Below are 20,851 nucleotides of genomic sequence, written 5' to 3' on the forward strand. Positions count from 1 at the left end.
ACTTGTTTTAACAGCTTTTTCACAGAATAAGCTTTGAAAAATGGTATATTACAGGTTGTAGACGAGATAATGTAAACACTCAGTGAATGAGGGCTTCAGCTTTGATGCAGCTGTTTGAATAAATGACAATTATCAGCATTTTTCAGCTATTTAAGAAGCAGGACAATCTGCTCTATGATTATTGGCAGTTTTCAAAATAAAAGATCACTAACAGAGGTGAATAGTGAGCAAATCATCACTGTCCAAATGGCTCAATAAAAAACTGCAAAATATCAGTGAGAACACCCTCGAAAATCATGTTATCATACACCAAACACGAAGTGCACTGACAAGGAGAAGTAGCAGTAACTAACTGAAACTAACCAACTTCGATAAACCAGCCATATACAGAGTGTGGGGGGTGGGGGGGTCGACAGATAGACAGACCGCTAACTAGTATTTTATTGAATTTGACCCACCTTTGCAATGTTACTTATTAACTTCAATACTGAGGTCTTTCCTGTGGTAAATGTGAAATGTTTATTTGTTTACCCCTTTTATTTGCTTGCTAAAAAAGTTTTAAATATTAAGAAGAATTCAGCTTCATATTGACACATAAACTGAAACTTTCATTTGCCTTTATTTATCATTATATGTATTTATTTATTATCATATTTTAAGAACACAAATTTATAAGTTGATCATTAAACCACGTGCCAGAGATAAGACAAGCATTTAGAGAAGTCTGGATACTTCAAACGCATAACCCAAGCTATTTTGGTAATTGCGTGCCACACAGTCATCTAGAAAATAGGAACAATCAAAAATGCAGCGTCTTAGTTTTCTGTTTATGTGATGTACAGTAGGAATATTAAAGTCACACCAGGAATACTTGAGACTCATTAGTAAAAGCCGTTGTTCATTTCAGTTTGGTTTTTTTTTTGCTTTGACAGAACATCAGGTAACACACATGCTGTTAATACTAACCTGAAGTGAAACTTTATCTTTTGTCTGGACACTTGATTGTTCCTAACCTACATTTTATTGTTTTGTTTTTTGTTTTGTTTTGTTTTGTTTTGTTTTTTTGATTCATCATCTCCTGCATTTGACCACACCCTGGCAAACATCAACCCAAGCTCAAACACATCAGTCATCTTTAATTATTTTGGTATCAAGTGTGAAATTGTAGTTTTCGTCACCACAGAGACCAGTTTGACTTTAATTTCATCTCTCACTGTGTCAGGGCCATGAACACATTTCTTTCCGGGATCCTGTTACATCTGATGAGGCGGAGGGAGGATCATTTTACTGTTTTAAATATCTTTGAGCTCCTTATGTTAATAAACAGCTGCAACCAGTCAGCACTCACTGTAAAATCAAATGTGGAAACAGATGATGTGGCCGGTGACTTTTGAAATCTGACAATTGTGGGATGAGGACAGAAAAGCTTATTTTCTGCAAGGAGTTTATTTAACTGAAGCAGAATAAATCATTTAATGAGCTCATTGTGAAGTTTTGGGTTACAGTGGTTTATAAATTATGACTGGATTAATATCCAAAAGGAACCCTCTAACATTTTATTGATGGAACAATTGATTATTAAAAAGAAGATAACTATCAGATGCATTGATAATGAAAATAATTGTCCTCAGCCTCACAGTTGTCCTATGATGTGACCTTGGACCAGGTTTTCTGTGGGTTAATTTCCTGACACACTGAAAAAAATGGAAGCAATTTAATTGAATACAATTTACAACAATTTTGATTTAGTACAAACCAAAACAATTTAGGTCTGAAAACTAGATTTTGACACAAGGTCCCGCTACAAGAGAAGGGACATGAGATGGAGGACGGACACTGTGGTTGATTTTGTACTTCAGTGGTGCAAATTTCTGACAAATCTGTGATCAGTTTATGTAGACATAAATAATATTAAGTAAATCTGGGGCTTTTGCCTTCAGCCTTGGTTACAGACATTGTTTTAATTTTTGCTGCAGGGTATCAAGGGGTATTAAAAATGTATTCAATGCAGTGTCTCAAAAGCATTTTTTTCAATAGTTTCATTTTGATGAAGCATCAAAACCAGACAGCTGCACCAAAGATTTCCAACATTCTGTCATGTTATTTACAGTGAAGTCTCCAATTCTGTCATCAATTTCTCAGTCACAGTCTTGTGTTTAGTATTAATAATCAACTTGCAGGGCTCCACTGCATACTGTAAACTCAAAGTATACCCAAAGTTGATTAAGTGAGTTTGGGTGAGTAACCAAACCTAAACCACTTTTCCACCTTCATATTTTCAAATATGAGTTTGGTGAAACTTGCTGAAAGGAAAGGAATCTGTGTGAATCTAAAAGCTAAAGCTAAATCTTAATGAACTTTAACAGTATAAGTCGACAATATTAATAGCTGGTGAAATCGAATGAAGCTTCAATTTTAAGCTCATTTTATGCGGTTTTCAGTATTAATTCTCCCATCGAGCCTCCCTGCTGAACAGGGGCTCTCTAAGGGACTTAAGGGACCGTCACTAAAAATCAACACTCAGAGGAAATGTAAATGCATGATTTACACGATTGACTTTCATGATTTATTTTAAGTTCTATGACAAACACTGTGAGTAGCAAGTACAAATTTATGAAAAACAAACAAACAAACAAAAACATTACAAACATAATACTGAAAATGTCACATGATTTGGGGCAGGATTTAACCCACTGAAGATATTTAGTATCTCGATGTACTCAACTTTTTGGTTTAAAAGTTTTAAACCTTTTGGTTTTCAGAAGACAGAAGAAGATATTCATTTTACAGCAACACATCACAATTGAGAAGATGGTATTTAACTATTCTCTTTCTCATCTAATCCTGTGACCACTATATTACTCAATACACCAGTATATCGTGACTCCTTTAAGAGTCCAGGAAACACTGCACAGATAGAAGGAAGAATGAATTCCACTAAATGTCCGCAAATTCTGGATGTTAACGTCTTGCAGCCAGTGGAGACAATGAAACTGAAAAGTGTCTGGTTTCTACAACCTGACAGTGAGCCAAAGCAAACTTCAAAATCCACGAAAAGGATGGCTTTGTCATTTTTCAAATTTTTTGAAAACCTCAACAGACCATCTCAACTTGACATGGAGCCATGGACAAATTAGAGACAACAGGCCCCTGGGCACAGGCATGCAAAAGACCCCCACCCCTCATACATAAGAAGAAGACCCCAGACTGAGTGACTGCGTCATTTCTCATCAGTTTGTGTCTGTTTAGTCATTTTGTATCTCCCTGTGATTGTTTGATTGACTTTCCAACTAGAAATGTTAACCGTTACTCCATACAGAGGCTCTGGTCCAAGGGCCACCCTGACAGCTTGGGGCCCTAGGTCTGTGCCCCTATTTTTCTTCTACTTATAAAAGAAAGTTATAAATAAATGCTGCCACTGCCTTTAAACAGTGACAGCATGGAATGACTTCCTTGATACACCTGGAACATTTTCAGTTCAACAGAACTGGCTTTAGTGAATAAGTTTAACCAGGATATTCATCCTGAATATAGGTTATAAGTTACTGACTAGGTTATAGGCAGGTGACTGTCTCTCATCATTTTCTGTAAAGGCATTGGCAACTGTGTTGACTTGATCACTGCCAAGTTTTTGTTAATCTGTTGTTTTTGTTTTTAGTTTTGCTTGTTTGTTTTACCTTCTGTTTGCAAACAGGGCGGGAGTGAAGATCTAGTATCTGATTCACTGGATGAGGAAAAAGGTTAAATAATTTACTAACATTGCTGGCCACTGTATTTTTTTCCCCTTTAAACATACAGTGTGTACTAGACAACATAAAAATGTCGTGAGAATTTGATAGTTGGTGAAAATTCCTAAATCAAGAACAGAAAGACAAGGGGGGCTTATTGAGTAGGCTACTGACTTAGTAGGGTACCCAAACTTTTGCACATGCCATAATTAGTTTAAATTTTCCATTTCTTTTTTTTTTTAAGTTCATGAAATTGAAATTAAACGTGCAGAAAGGCTCTTTTTTGTCGTCTTCGGCAATGCTTGTATTTACTTCTTTTCACACCCTTGCATTTACCGACATCCCCCTGCGCCGGGGGGTGGGGGGTGTATGGGGGGCTGGCCCCTGCTGATTCAGAGGTTAGGAATTTGCATCTGATTGCTGTTTGTCAACCAATGATCTGACTGTGCAGGCCGGAGAGTCTCTCCACGCCTCTCTCGCTTCTCTGTCTGTCTGTCCGGACGATGCGGGCTCTCAAACTGTGAAAACACAATCACACGCAAAAGCTGAATGCGTGGATATCATGCAGTCACATGAAACCACTTTATTTCTAGCTGATAAACAGACGAACCACCTCTCCTCTTCCTCTTTTTGGAGCTTTTTTCTCTATCTGTAATCGAAGGGGGGAGACCTGGATTCAGAGACGGGGAAAACAGGAATGTTTCTTCCGGTTCCAAAGAGTAAAAAAAGCGAACGGAAGCCAATGCGGTAAGTTTGTATTTCGTTAAAAAATGTTTTTATTTTCTTCGTTTCCGTATTTGTGCTGATAAATAATTTGAGTTTATGTTTCCTCCTTCTTTTATGCTGCCTCTGTTTTACTCCTCACTTACAGCACACAGCTTTTTTTTTTTATCGATACGTTATCACAACGCCTGATCAATAGGATATTGCTAAGGTAGCGGATGGACTACATTGCCATATGTCACCCACGAATGTAATTTAACCTGCGTTGAGTGTAATGGCACTATTTCTTGTAGTAAAATGAAACGGGATAGCCGGTGATTTGATTTATGTCGTTTTTTAAATAGGTATTTCGGATGTTTTGCCGAATTTTAAACCAATATACGAAGTGAAAATTGAGAATGTGTGTTATCAGCTAGCACCGTGCGGGCTTACTATTTGCTATAAAAGCGTTAAACTCTGTTAAAAGCTAACGTTCGAATTTCGACCGTTAACTCATGTTAAACTGTGTTAACGGCTAACGCTCGAAACACTGTCACAAGTGTAAAACCATAACTTGGCTAGCTGCTTAAGTTGATATTACAGACTATTTACAGTATTATCCGGTACTTTAGTTGGAGGATAAACCAACTGCTCGTGTGTTTGCTGTTAAAATTGCTAATCAAAGTGATTTTAGACTGCTCATAGAGGCGGCACGTCCTGTACAATTTGAAGTCAACATTTATGTGTTACTGTCTTTTACAGCGCCATTAAACATCCACAAGATACTTGTGTAACATTAGTACATCCTATCTTTAAGTTAGATACAGAGTCAGTGCATGTGCCAGCATTTACAGCTAGACCTTATAGGATAGTTTGCCAAAATGTTATGTTGGGGGTCGAAAGAGAGACAGTAGGGTGATGAGGTTTTTTTTGCTACCCCCCTGAAGAGCTGCATTGATTAACGCAGCTCCTGTCAGAAATGGAATTGGCAACTCTTTAGAAAAACACTGAATAATTTAAATATTTTTTCCAGCAAAAACGCCAAAAATGCTGTCTACACTTCGTCCTCTCATCTATTAAGAATTTATTCTTTTCCTGTTTTATGTTTTTGTAAACAGGTTGTCTGTAGGTTTTAGACTATTGGTTGGACAAAACAAGACATTTGATGACATCACCCTAACCCGCAGACTGATCGATTATTAAAAAAATGTTGCTGCTCACTTTAAATGCCAGAAACAGCGTGGTAATGATGCTGGAATGTTGTACTAATATTGGTTTTGACCGACGAGGTCCAAAGATAAGACCAAAATCAGTGAACATTTCAGCCCTGTTAAAGAGAAAAATGCACATAAACAGTTGACATGTATCAACCTTTGTCAGCCACGTGTGTTTATTATCTGTGATGTTACTAAGGCATCATTTTGGAGGTATTGTAACAGTGAGCAGTACTGTGAAAGTAACAGCAAAGAACTGACATTACTTTTGTACTCTTTGGCAACACTGAAAGCAGTAAAACTAGAGATGCAAAGAAAAGTAACAACGCTTATCCATATGCCATGACCACAAAAAGTTGAAATGCTGACCCCACATTTCTGCCTCCAGCCTTGCTGTAGTTGATTACATGCACTTTGTTTCCATTTACCACCGATCTACTCATAGTTTGCACTTTTGTAAGTAGTTGTCCACATCTGACTCACACCACTACCACTAAACCTTAATCCTGTGTGAACAACATTTGGTTTCCATACTTCTTTTGGCTGTCACATTATTGATAACAAGGAAACAGTCAAAAGCAACACATTTATGAAAAAGTGGCAAGCAGGATGAAACAGCACTCAATGTAATCTTAAACTGTTGCTGGACAGTGGTGTAGAGCTGTTCACCTTAGTACTTATGTTTTTGGATTAATATTACAGCTGCATTAATGTGAATGTTGCACTTTCCTGCTGTAGTTGTCTAAGGTTGAGTTAATTTGAACTAGTGGATTAAAAGCATAAAACCTAAAGTCAAGTCTTGCCTGGTGTTTAACTTTTCTGCCTTTCCCATTGTGGGATGTATTATTGCAGCCTTACACACAACACGATCGTACCATTTCACCAATAAAAGCAAGCAAACAAAAAGAAAATGCTCAGAATTGACTACTGAACGGCCTTGACCATACAATGCTGCCAAAATGGTGGTTAACCAAAAATACACTTTGATTCTTTGTCATCTGTCAAAAACCGTGTTTAAATAACTCAATGATCAACACAGGTGCAGATCTGTCTCACTTTAATATTGAACCAATATGATTTCACAAAGGTTTTGGGGCTTAGTGAGTTTCTCTCAGGTGAAGTCCCTTAAATTCTGTGGAAGTGTGAAACAAAGGTGGAGTAGGTGGATAAAAGAGTTTGTCAGCATCTGTTAGTGGCTGTGATCAAGACAACTCAAGTCAAAACATCCACAAGACAACATGTCAGGGAAGTGATATGGACATAATGAGATCTCTTCAGTTCTACAGAAGAATGGTGGGAAAATCCAGTGTTAGTAAGCTGTATATTCCTCTCTGTGATGTCAACCAACATGAAAGGTTGCAGCAAACATTTCAGCTCCAGTGGATTAAAAAAAAGAGCTCAGGAAGTCTTTTTGGTTATGCCAGGCTGACAGACCTCACAGCCACAACCAAAACTGACTAGCTTTTAGTTTGTGGTTGAAGTTGTAGTTTCTCACCTGGTAGTGGAGGTGGGGGAATGCAGGCACAGGAAGTTGGTTTGATTTAAAGCCATGTACAGTATTTTGTCTAAATGACCTGAAACATTTATGTTCTGAAAACCGCTGGTTTAACAGTTTGGTTTCAGTGGAGATTTTCATTGGCCTGGTCTTACCTAAATGTGGTTTCAGAGGCTTTTCCACCAAATTGAGAAAAGTTTTGACAAAATGAAGAATACTAACATTTGGTAGCATATAAATGCACAACCTCAGCAGTTTTTTAAAGTAATTTATTACAAGATCTTGGGCCACATGTTTCATTCTACTGTGTAACCAAGATGACAGGAACACAGTTGTGAAACATCCTTGGCATGAAGAAAGTTTATTTAACATAAAGTCTTGGACAGATTTGCGGTTTGCTGTAACATCACAAATAGATGAGGAAATGAGATTTTGAAACCTGAAAACCGGAAATCTGAATGACAGGATGAAGAGGGAAGCGTTGGGGGTCTTTTCACCAGAAGGTTTACGTTTAGATTTTTTGGGGTAAGAATTAGAAAAAGGTGTTTCTTTCTCTGTGGGGATTACCACCAGTCGTTGGTCACAGACTGGGTTTACTACACCTGGTTTCTCATGCCACGAGCCAGTTTGCCATGGAACCACTCATCATTGGCTGATGTGATCGTATTTAAAATATGACTCCGAACATAATTATGAGTTGGCAAGTTGCTCTCCTACACCAACTGTCTTCCATGTCAAAGTGCATCTAATTTCTTAAAGATAAGGTTGACAAAGGGAAAGAAAGTGTGAGGTGTTCAATTGGGGAACTTGCCACCTGCAACTTCCCAACGTGATTAGTAAGCACTAAAATTCTTAAGAGAGATTTCCAGGCCCTTATCACACCCTGCACCCCACCATCCTCCAATCACATTAGAGGCTTGCCTAGAAATTGCCACACTAATCTGTTTGGATCAATGTGGCATATGGTTTCCTCTGACCCACACCAGCCAGCTGCACCAGCTCAGTGTTTCCAATGGAGAGAAGTACTGGTGCAGCTAGTGAGTGGGGGGGTGTTTACATTGTAATTGGCCCATTGTGAATAACAAACGTATGGGTGGCTATCAGGTTCAGGTCTTAAAAGGCCTTCCTTTGCCTTTGCATAATGTAGTCTGGCCCTAATGAGTAACATTCCTTGTTATGAAACTGGATTTTTATAAAGACGCTTGTTGTTGCTCTCGATTCGAAGGACCGATGGCGGTATATCAATATGACAGCAAGATTGTGACTTCACATATTATAGATCATTAAACTACCATGGTAACTCACTGGTTAAAGCTTCTCCAGTGTCAGGAGTTGCTGCTTTTCTTAGGGTTATGGACTATTGGTCAGATGAAGTAAGGAATTTTAAGTAGTTATCTTGAAATTTGGAAAATGAAATGGGTGTTTTGCGCAACTTTCTGACAATTTAAAAGCCCTACTATGGTCCTTGCTTTCCAGGTTTTCCAGCCAGTAAGAAACTGGTATCATATCACGCATGAAAGCTTGATATTAGTCTTGATGTTATTGACACATGTATTTCTGCTTGGCCATTGGTCACATCAGTCTTATCTTACTGTTGGTTTATGGAGGCATGTCTCCTTTCTGTTTTGATGTCCTGGTGTTGTTGCTGATGTTCTTCCTGGTTCCACAGACTACATTTGTTGTGCCTTCCCACTCTTGATATGCAAACTGTCCCTGTGTATTAGTAATGTTCTGCTTGTTGTCTGAGAGGTTGGCAGTGTTTGTAGATTCACCGCTCAGTGTGTTTGTGTTTGTTCAGTGTGCTTAACAAGATGCAAGGTGGGCCGTGTTATCATTTAAACGTTTACAAGCAGAAATCCACACAACTTCCTGTCATCACAGAAGCCTGATCTCAGCCCAAGGATATTTGAAGAACATTTGGAAGCAGTAAGTGTAATATGCAAAAGAGCTTGTTCAGTTTGCCTTGAGCGTCATGGCTGAGTGAGTGGCAGTCACTGGCAGTTGGCCACTAAACTGGTTAGTGGCTGTGAATTAATGACAGACAAACAAGCACAGACAAGACAAACAGGTCTGACGCCTGTTTGTTTTCTTATTGTCAAACAATAATCTTCTGCAAGGTTTTCAAGGCTGCTTTTATGTTGTCACTGCATTCAGATCTCCCTCAAGGCTTAAGGCCTACATTCTGTCTCTTGAATGTTTCAGTAATCAGTCACCTGTAAATGTTAGCTAAAATGTTTCACTGTGAATGCAACTGCTGTCTGCACACCACAAGTTTTCTTGCCATTGAAGAAGTGGGAAGCAGTGTGGCTTGGCTGGCTTTCAGCTGTTCCTGTGCCAAAAGCTACATTTATGAAGGGCCTGTGCAGCACGTGGGGCTTTAACTTTGTTATCCTGCCAAAAAATGCAGGAAAAAAACTCACAAGTTACTTCACTGCTTGGGCTGGAGCCATGGGGGAATCCCAGCAGGGCTGATGGTGACGCAGGCAGAGAACAGACTAAGTAAGGTTATGAGGTTTTGGGATGCCCTACAGCTTCTCAGCCAGGCTGCTAGGACAGTTGTAGGCTTTGTGTATTCAGTCAGCGGCTGACATTAGGTCCTGTGCCAGCCACCGTGATCTATCCTGGTACTTGTCTGCCTGGATACCAGCACACAGCTGCGACATGCTGACATGTCCATCAAACCTCAAGCATTTGTGTTTTGTATTTGCGTCAACTGGTGCTGGCAGGCTTCCCAAGCAATCAAGAGCTAATTTAATCAGATTCATGCCAAAAGATACAAATCCTTCATGAGCTGACGTTGTAGCCAGATTTTATTAGACAGAGCACCTGCACATGGAGCTATAACCCAAATTTAGCACAGAAGTGACAGTTTTTGTTCTGGATTTCTCCACCCACAATGCACGGGGCTCTTTATCTAAGATTTTCACTCGTCCATTGCCTCTCTGCAGACAAAAGACTTGATTGTCACAGATCACAATGCAATGACGTGACCACACAGTCACCCTATAAACCGACAAGTTAATCCAGTTTGGGACGTTCATGCCATTCAATGAAAATACACACCCTCCCTCCCCCTCTCCCGCATTAGAGGAACTATCGTCGTACAGTCAGCCTAGAGTTACAATAGCAAATGCATTGAACACTACAAGTAGCAACATGCAGCCTCCTGTATCCTCACTTTTTATGGCAAAGTCATGTTTAACACAGGTGTTTGACTTGGTGGCTTGCCTCTGTAGCTCACATTAAACATGCAAAACAGAAATTACTTGTACACAATTTTGAAATTTGAAAATGAGGTGAGTTGTAGAGCTATTTGTGTAGTATATAAGCCATAAAAGCAGTTGAGTATAACATTTGCAAAGTGTGGTTTAGGAAATGTGTTGCTCCTTCAGAAGTATCAGATGCTTTTGGGGTAAAAGTGACTTATTACATAAATAGGAATCTATGCAATTGAGTAATAAAAGAATTAATAGAAATGTACAGGTAATGGACACTGCTGTAATGCAATCAACCGCCCTTCACTCTTCTAATTTTTCTCAGACTTGTTCAACATACGTCAAGATCATGCCTTAAAGTGCTGATTGAACTTAGGGTTGAGCTTCACAAAAGCAGCAAATAAGTGTAAATAAATAAATAAATAACCATGCAACTGCAACAGAGTTAATCATAAGAGAAACTGACATGAAGTGCCATTGTTTTACTTGAGTAGTGCCTGTGTTTGCCTGTGTCTCTCCACCAGAGCTGTCATCACATGAGATTTATGTTTGCTCTCATAATACTACAGTCTCCACGTGAAGCTGTAGGTAGGGTTGTAACATGGTGAGGTCAATATCCACCAGTGAGGTGGTGGACATAAACGCCTGCAAACATTTCAGCAGAATCAGCAGAGACTTTTTTTCCACCTATCATGTGTATTATTCATCTGGTGACTTTCTCTGTGGTTAGACGTCCATATAGCAGAGTTAAATGTTTTCTGTACATTTTGTCTGTGGGCTTTTCTGTCTTCACATAGCACTTGTTTAACATATATAAATATATTTTCAACCCACATGGGTATATTTTTTTCCACATATAGTGTTTGACCCCTTTCTCCTTAGAAGAAAGATAATGAAGTGTGAGGTTTTTTTTTGGTTTTTAGGTTGATGTTTTTTCACCTCTTCAATATCTCAATAATGAACATTGTACTCTGCTCTGTTTGATGTTGCTTGCTAGTAACATTGTTGATTGCATAAATTAATCTTTATCTAATATTGCACTCTGTTTAAACCACTCCAAATGAGAGCATCGGCCAAATAAATACTAGATGTGTACCTCACCTAACAGAAAGACATGAATCCAGACTTTTTTATTTATTAGACCAAACATCAGATCATACAGGTGGGTTCAACAGTTACAACAAATTACTTTAAGCTTTGCTCGCCTGCTCAAATGAATCCTGTTGCTTGATAGATAACCACAGATTTCACTGCTGAGAACTGGATCAGTGGATTATTTTTGCTGTATGCCCACTTAATTTATGGCATAGCTGGGGCTAATCAGATTTGGCTTGCTGCGTTGCTTCGGCTTGCTACAAGAGTTCAGTGGAAAGTGCGTGACCAGCCTGTGCGACACTTCCTCAATGATCTTGTTGTTGGTGCAGTGGGGCTCAATGGAGCCTGTGTTATTGCCTTGCGAGGTAATAGTGCAAGGAATGTGAGAGAGGGACGCATAATCAAGACCAGCACCACTGACCGACTTTTAGCCTTTATTTTTATGGATAGGGATCATGAATGGCTTCTGTTTGGCTCCTGCCTACGCAGTTCCTCTGTAACTTCTGCCATATTAAATGACTTGTGTTTACATGTCGAGTGAATACTATAAACAAACAAAACTTTTAAAAAATAAATGATATATTCTATATCAAGCAATTAGATAAAATTAAATACATTATATTTTATATAAAGTATAATTTTTATACTTCTCATAAAGCTTATGTTGTCCTTTCTAGATTGCTATTTAAACAAATATATATTTGTTAACGTGTGAAGATAAATTGACTTAAGGGTTGCATTAAAAAATAAATATCAAAAAATAGAGGCGAACTGAAAAAAGCCTTCTGGTCTTACTACAGTCAGAAAACAACAGAGAAGTGTTGTATTTGTCCAGGAATGCATGAGCTGATAATATCAGTACAAAGCCTGTTTCACTACTAACAGCAGTATAGTACATACTGATCCATGGTACATGACAACAGTGCTGAGTGATAATATGATAAAACCCTACAACAGCTTCCAGTCTACCCCTATACTGCACAATGAAGCTGGTAAAGATAGAAATCATCTGTAGACTACAAGTCAGGTTTGATAGTCTTTTATTCTGAACAGGTGTCGCATGCACATCTTCTTTATCAAATAGCTAATTTCATAAGTCCTGGGGCTGTCACGTTTTCAAAAAAATCAAGTTTAACTGGCATGCAATTTCTTAGAATGAATGCACCACATTACAGCACCACCCACGCTGATTTTACATGTGATCTCTAGAGAGTGAAGAGCAGAAACACCAGTAGAGAACTAATTGAAAGAGCGGAGATGGAGATAAAAAAGCATAAATCTTGTGTATTACCACTTTAAGAATCTTATACTCTTAGATTTTTAAATCAAGCAGAACAGCCAGACCTTCATTTTAACACCCAGTTTCAGGTCTCACAAGACCTCAGCCAGTTCATCTCAAACCACTTGGTTTTATCAGACATAAGGTGGTTTGTTCTTTCAGTACATAAAAGGAAATAAAGACTTTGAATTCAAATGTTGGAATGCAAGATGTGTCTCTGCACTGATGCTGGCACATGAAAACAAAGCTACCTGATGAAGAAAAACCTTGGTGTCTATGTCTCTGTTGCTGTCTGAGAACTTTTTTCTTCTTTTTTTTCTGCACTATCAAAACTAGTTTGTAGTACATGTTCAATGAAGTTCCATGTGTGACTTATACCAGTAGTGAATCATCAATGTGTTTCTGAAAGAAGGGCACAAAGATGAATTCCCTCATATTTTTGTAGTATTGAAAGGCTTTGATGCTCTATTTAGAGTACATTAACAGGCTACGTGTCTTACATGCAAACATGTATGTGTATATGTGCATGTATGTGTGGCAGTGTGGGTCTCTTTATCTCATTGGAATTAGACCCTTAGCTCTTGTTCTTATCACTGTGTCCTGTTTGCTCAGACCTTGCAGTCTTCCACCTCTCAAATGTGGGTTTAAAAAAAAAAAAAAAGAGGATTAACCCATTAGCTCTCATCGTTCCTACTTTATCCTTCAAGTCAGCCAACTGTCAAAGTTTCCTTCCTTGTGGCTCCTCCCATCCCTGACACCCACATGGGCTCCTGCCAGCAGGCCGGCCTCCCTTGAGCCAATTAAGGTGTTAAATGAGCCCTAAGGGTCTTATCGTCAGCTGTGCAATTTGGGGGATTGTCTTTTATGTTGTGTAAAAGCAATATGTGGTCATTTCTCTGTCTCCCTGAGGGGAAACAGTGCACTGAAAAAGATGTGTACCCTCAAATTCTGTTAGAAAATGGTAATTTAAACATGTAAATTCAAGTGACAGGGTGGGAAAACATGAATGTGTTGTTGGAAACATATCAAGACAAACAGACAAAAAAAAGCAAACAGACACAGTTTAGGTGGAGCAGTTAACGGCAATCAGATAGGGAACACTTTTAATCAAACACTGCTTTTTGGTGCGTTTTGGTGTTGCACGAAACGTGGTCTTTACTGTCACTGAACCAGGTGGTTGCCCTTTAAAGAAAATCACCATATGTCAGCCATCACAGCAGGATTTGCATTTGTCCTTGGGTCCTTGGCAAACACAAGATGGCAAATGGTCATATTGATTTGGAGGCAAACTATTGCATTTAGAAACCCTTCATAAAGCTCTGGCAATAAATTGGAGGAACTCGTCAATTAGTCTGCTAAATATTTCCTTTGCTGTTCAACTGAGCTTTGCCCCAGCTATACAGATATGGTAAATGTTACCCAGTGATGGAGCAAAACCATGAAGCAAGTTGGTTTCAGTAATTTAGTTTCGACAGCATATTTGAGTGGAAGAAAAAGGCCATGAAACCTGTTTACTCCCTGACCATAGTAGCAACTTCCTCTCAGAATGTGTCAGCTATGCAACAGTTTTTGAAAAAAGCAGGACTTCCAAATAATAGCTGGTTACTGTCCCAAGGGCTTGATGTAAAGAAATGTAAAGAAATTACCCAATGTACAGAGGTGGTTTCCCATGGTTGCTACAGTGTAATGGAGGCCCAGCAGGGGTTTTTAAGGGGATCTGACCCTTGCCTAGTGAGACTGCTTGGTTTCACGGCGAGTTATGGTTTAGATCTTAAGTGCTTTGTCACTCTGGCCAAGATCTGGTTATTCATAATGCGTTCAAATAAGATACGAAAGGCAACCTCCAGCCATGTTGCGCAGCAGATTTGCGCTCAGAAAGGGTTAGTGTTGCTCTGCCAGCTTCCTAAAGCATGGCTTATTCCATAAATCTTTGTGTAGATCACTATCTGGCTTGTTGACTATAATATAAACCACTAAGGCTCTATGTCCTCAGAACAGTATTGAGAACTGGTGCTCTGAGGACCATTCAAGGTTCAGACTTTGAAAAAATACAAGATGCTATTGTGATGAAAAGCTTCTGGAAATGGGAACAACATGTATGTTTACATGAATGGTATTTATGTACAGTTATTATAGTAGTATTATATTAAAGTACAGTTATTTCAGCAGCAACATGTGGTGCCAGGAATGTAGCACGTTATCCTCCTTTTCAGGTAGGATACATGCACACATACATAAAACATTTGACTCTTCAAGTATTTTTGTCGTTGCACGGTCATTATCACTATCATATAAAAAGGTTTTATAAGCATCAAATGTGCCTCATCATTTGGGGAAGCGGGCAGAACATATGCGCAATGTAATTTGCACCATCTAGCATGTAGGAAATCATGATGCTTGTGATCAGCAGTAGCATGAAACAAAGCGACCACTTCTGCTTCCCCGTGCACAGGAAGAGTCATCAGGACAGCTTTGTTGTAGTCACTTCTGTCTTTGAAATTACATATATGACACACTGAGAGAGGCAGCATCAGAGGCAGTATTGATGGTGACCCAAACTAGAAATTTATATTGTGCTCTTGTGTTCCACATGTGGCAATTTAACATGTTGAGTAATGGGTAGTGTAAATAATATTGCGCAAACTCACAAACAGTGCATGTATGGGCTGTTCTGAGGTAAATTTGCCACGTCATTTAATGCAAATGTATAGCCCTGAGGTGCTGCCTGTAAGTCTTGGTGTCTTTCCATTTTGAGCCCAGAATGTAGAACAGAGACAAGTTGTCTCAGTCAAACCAGATCCAGCTAGGTAAGATGTTTTAATCCTGCCTATACTGGTGCTGTTCTCTGACAACTGCAGCCGTTCAGTTGTGCCTCTATCGCCTGTAAAGAATGTAATGAATCAATATTGAATATCTGTCGGCTGCCTCACTACATCTGCTCCGTCAGTTGTCACTTCCTTCACCCACTGAAGAAACACAAGTTTCACAGCTCTTATTTCCTTGCGCAACATCTCGCTAACATACAGTCATAGTATAGGGTGACAGAATTTTTTTTTTTTTTTCCTGTTCAATACTGTTGTACAAACTTCTGCAGAATGGCTGTTGCTCGACAGACTTGGAGTAATACACAGTAACATTATGCTTATAGGTCAGTAGTTACGTCAGTGGCACCTATTTGCTTTTCTTAGTGTGGCAGAACTTACTGCTTTTTAAGTACATTTTATATCTCAGGGATCTGACTAGTTGAGCTAAAGTGAGGAACTGCTTGGTGTCAACTGCTGCCAATTGCTGCCTGTTGGGCGTGTAGTTGAGGAATATGAAGACTGAGGGCATTTGTCTTCGAACTTTCCAACTACGTCTCAGATGACTCCATCAGGATTCTTCTTGATCACAGGTACACAAATTGTACTTCTTGTCACACCTGAATTTACCCTTTTAAAGGTGCTGAAGCACCAGCAGAACCTAAATTTATTGTTCCATTGTAAACAAAAAAAGCCCCCCTCGAAACAAGAGTTGCTGAACAAATCTTTGACCTCAATTCAATTTTTATATAATTCTCTCCCATACATACAATTCCTTACACATTTGGAGTTTACTGATATTGCGTAAAGCTAAGCTGATCTCTCAGATGAGTCACATTCACGTAATGCAGCACAAGCTGCTCTTATTTTCCATCTGGATTTCACAAACACATGAAACCAATGTCTGCTCACAGAACAACAGTGAAAACCAGGATGTTTGTGGGTGTTGTCTCTCTTCTCATTATATATGCATGACTATGTAAACATTAGATATGGAAAACAGTCCAGTTTCCTGTAAAGGGAAGCTGAACTTAATTTCACTTACCAGCTTGTGGAGAGTCCTTGGACCTGAAGTGTATATCATTTTTCTCCTCCTATTGTGTTCAGAATGTGCCTACACTGTAATTATTTTTACTGTACCAGTGACCAGTGTTTTCTGAGGAATTCCAGTGAACCACATTCAGGAGAAAAACAACCCTGCTTCACTACTCCCTCAAGAATTATAATCTCTTCTAGTAATATCTTCATTGCACTGTAACTGATGAAGCACAGTATATTGTGGGTGAGGATTGTGGTAGGCTAATTTGTGAAACCTTGTTCTGTTGGAGGTGCCTTTTAGTGCTTCATGACTGCTGTTTCAGAGGCCTTTTGCTCTCTGACATTGATTTTAAAAATTGGAACATATCAACTATCAAAAGCCTGTGTACAAGACAAAATATCGCTAAAATAATCTCATGAAACAGATATGATAGGCTGAACAAAATGGGAGGAGGGACAAAAAGGGAGAAAAGACTTTCTGTAGTCTCTGTCTCTGGTAGTACTGAATGTTGGTGCAAAATGTTGTCTTTCAGAAAGTGCAGTACAGTATAAGCCGGTCCAAACGCTTGTGGTGTTGACTGAAATTATAAGTGAGTGAGTCATATAAGAATAGGAGCTGGAGCTAACAATTATTTTCATTATCAGAACTATTTCATGAAGTGATTAATTCTTTCAGCTGTAATGAGAATATCATTCATGCTTTCTCCCAGAGTGTACCTGATGTGCAAGTGCAAAGTGAAACCCGTAGTTTCTGAACATTCACGATCAGGGCAGCTGGTGGTTACAGAGGTCTGCCTGTTCATGTATTAGTCAGTGTAGCTGAATGAGTAGTGTCTCACAGTCACCGCTGCCTCCTGTCATGACTGGTACTTCATCATATCCAGCACCTGTACTTGAAATTTAATTTCCCCAAGTTGTGTTGACTTGGTGTGCAGCTCTTATCGCTGCCTGACTGATATGAACCACAGCCTCCCCAAACCCAGACTTCGTAACATTTTGAACATGTTCTAAGTAAACGGAGAGGGGACAGGATAGACAGTTAGTCTCCCTCGAGTATGACTCTGGGGTATAGGTTGTTGGAAACAGAGAACAGACCTTATTGTTACCAGGGTGTTGAAGCTTAATGCTTATAACCGAGAGTGCTTTGCATACCTGAGCTTTTGGGAACAGGTAGGTAGGTAGGAGAACCATTACCGCCTACAGAAGTTGCAGAAAAACTCCCCACGGTGTCTCTTTCTTGCAATAAAACATTTTAATGAGGGGAAAAACATGCCAGTCATACCTCAGCAGGGTCACACCTCTGAATATTAATTGTATGTGTTTTAGCAAACAGTGTTGACTCATAATGCTGATCTTCTTCTTGTGAGCTTATATTCTCTTTGGCTTTGAGCCAACCAGGTGAAGAAAGTGACAGTTCTTCCTGTGATTTCACTTCCTCTTGTTGTCGAGGTTAAAACATTGTGTCCTGTGTGAACAGCGTGTCTGGTGTGTGTTTGTGTGAGTAACTCTGCACATTACACGGTGCACATAGAAAGACTGCGTATTTATGCTTCACACAGATTTTAGACTGAAGTTTGCGTTTTTGTGTGCGAAATTGGGCATTTCCTTCTCTGTCACATTTTCTTAACTCGTGATTTGAGTTGACAGGACAGCCGTGTAGTCATTGCTGTAGTTTTGTGCTCTTCTGCAACTCACAAAGTTTTTTGAGAAGACTTAAGTCATGCACTTTATAGTCATGATTTTTAAATTTTCAAGTTCCTCAAATAGCATTTTGAAGCTTTTCTGGCAATATCATCCATTAACTGTGTTTTTCTCTTCATCTCTTTCTAAAATAGGGGGGTTGCAGAACAGAGAAATGTAACCAAGGCAACACAAGCAACAAAATTACAACATTCACAAAAGAAAAGTGTGGTTTTTCGTCGTGCTTACTTTGTAGCCTCAGATTAGATCAGAGGAGATAGTGTTGGAGATGTCCACTTTAGTGAAAGGCCAGTGAATGGAAAGTTGAATTTTAAAAATGGAAACATGTTTTTCTGATCTGATGCTTTCAAGAAAGTTGCTTAACAGTTTTGTCGCAGCCACATCTAAAAGCATTTGCCCTTCAGCTGAAGGCAGCGATGTTAACAGACAGTGGGGAAGTAGCAGTCTGACACTCTGTTATTCTTTCTGTTCCTCAGGTCTTTGTAGTCTGCCAGCAAACTCTTGTACTCCCACCTTTGCTTCCACTGCTTGTGCCTCATCGAATGCTGTGCGACTCAGCTCTGTTGCCGGCCTTGGTTTCCCCCCAACTGCAGGAAAAACCATTGAGACAAGAGAGAGGCCTCTGTCTCCAGAAGTGCAACCGACCTGCATGTCTCAGAGCTCTGACCGACCCCCCTTCTCTTCCTCCTTCTCCTTCCAAGGACCCACATTTCCACATAACCATAACCTCTAAACCTCCAGCCAGCTGCTCACTGCTTCATCACAGACACAGTTGGTAATTGCTCTCCCTGGGCAGAAGGATCGACCGTCATCCCCCAACTGGCCCCCCGACTGGTTCTCCTTTGGTGGGGGAGGGAGGGGAAGGAAGGCAGCTGAACGTAGTGCCGCTTTCCCTGGAAATGAAGCTGCAGGCTGTTATGGAGAACCTGCACAGGCAGCAGAGGGCAAAGCTGCTGATGGAGCAGCAGTTACAGCAACAAGCCGCCGCCCAACACACTCAGGTCCGCACAGGTGGAGGAGGAGGGGATGAGCCGATGGGGAGCCCGGCCCCTGATGCAGAGCAGACCCAGATGGCAGCACTAGCGGCCATGCGCGCAGTGGCTGCCGGGCTGCAGAGGGTGTCAGACAGCCCCATGTCGGAGCGCAGCAGCGGCGGCGAGGAGGAAGGTGATGATGATGACAATGAAGAAGGAGAGGAGCAATACAAGGACATGATGGGGTCAGATGAGGAGGAGCAGATGTAAGTACTGAATGTTTTTGATCAGTTTGTCCTAAAACTACTGTAATTTGTTCCAGTGGCTTTTAAACAATAGTATTTCCTTTATAACTTACACACAGCAAACAGAAATGGGACGAGGAGGACTTTGAAGGCGAAATGGAAGAAGACTTTGACGATGACCTGGCAGAGGAAGGTCTGCCAACAGGCCATGACGCTGTGGCCCCTGGGAAAGGCATCCTCCTTCTGCCCCATCGCCAGCTCCACCCTCACTCCCAGCTCCTGAAGACCCGCCCCAGTGTTGACCAGGAGCCCCGTGTAGCTATCCTGCCCCCCCATGCCACGCACAGCCATCTGGGTGGTCAAGACCACGGGGAATGGACCTATGAAGAGCAGTTTAGACAGGTAGGATTTCTGCGTAGGAAGTGAGTTCTTCTCTTAGACGATCACATGTAAATGAACGATGCTACTGGAGATTCAGTCATGTCAAAATTTGCAGCTTTGACTCTTTGTGTCTTACCCGTTAGAGGGTTGTTGACCAGGCAGCTAAATCTGGCCTTTGCACTCCTCACATCAAAACTACATGACACTTTCTCAGCAGCACATGAAGTAATCCGACCTGGGTGGGAAATTAACACCAGGCTCTGGCCAAATGTTGATAAACCCTAAACTGAGTCTTTCAAGTTTGTCTTTGGCACCTGATATTCTGGCAGGGTACAATGTCTTAAAGGTTTTTCTGGGGGAGCAGCTTAGTGCTCAGAGTAAAAAATGGTACTTTCCTGTCATGAATATGACTGTGAACTGAGGAAGAGAGGCTGAGGACAGCTGGGAGAAGAGGAGGAGGGGTTACGTTGCTTTTTAACAGCTTTACCATGCTGGCGTTTACTATAACATTCTAGTGGGCTGGATATTATGAGGGAGGCCTCAGTGGTTTAAGACAAGCTGTTTACATGAAGAGATTTAAAATCTGTCAACAGTTAAATTTAGATGGAGGGCTGCTGTCGATAAAAAGACTCAGAGAGAGAGAGGAGCGATGTAAAATTCAGTATTGATGATAAAAAACTGAATTACTTGTTAAATTCTTTGTTTTCTGTCATAAAGTTATGCCATCTCACAGTGTACGTGGATAATTCTACAAACTAGTCACCCACTGTGTTTCATTTCGTCTTCTAAAAAAAGATGCTAAATCCACTGAGTGGAAGAAAACCTTTTTCTGAGAACACATTATTTATTGAAATGGTCTACTCGTGTTGTTTCCTTTAAATTTGGTATGATCGTAGAGCGACAGTGGTGGAGGGTGCATTTTGCGAATGTATAACAGGATCTGTACTTTTCAAATTCTTAATTGGATCAGTTTATCGTCAAAA

The 20,851-nt window shown here is 40.1% G+C and overlaps 1 protein-coding gene across 2 annotated transcripts in view; it reads left to right on the forward strand.

Moving 5' to 3' along the window:
- Window positions 1-4,208: 4,208 nt before the first annotated feature.
- Window positions 4,209-20,851, forward strand: part of arid3a (AT rich interactive domain 3A (BRIGHT-like)) — a 46,948-nt gene continuing 30,305 nt past the window's right edge. For both annotated transcript variants that reach the window (XM_041039943.1, XM_041039944.1), the window contains exons 1-3: window positions 4,209-4,475; window positions 18,745-19,508; window positions 19,607-19,889. In XM_041039943.1, coding sequence (XP_040895877.1) covers window positions 19,168-19,508; window positions 19,607-19,889 — 624 coding nt within the window. In that variant the 5' untranslated portion in view covers window positions 4,209-4,475; window positions 18,745-19,167. The remainder of the gene's footprint in view (window positions 4,476-18,744; window positions 19,509-19,606; window positions 19,890-20,851) is intronic.

The sequence above is a fragment of the Toxotes jaculatrix genome, chromosome 6 (genome assembly GCF_017976425.1).
Source record: "Toxotes jaculatrix isolate fToxJac2 chromosome 6, fToxJac2.pri, whole genome shotgun sequence".
In the NCBI taxonomy this organism is placed as follows: Eukaryota; Metazoa; Chordata; class Actinopteri; family Toxotidae; genus Toxotes; species Toxotes jaculatrix.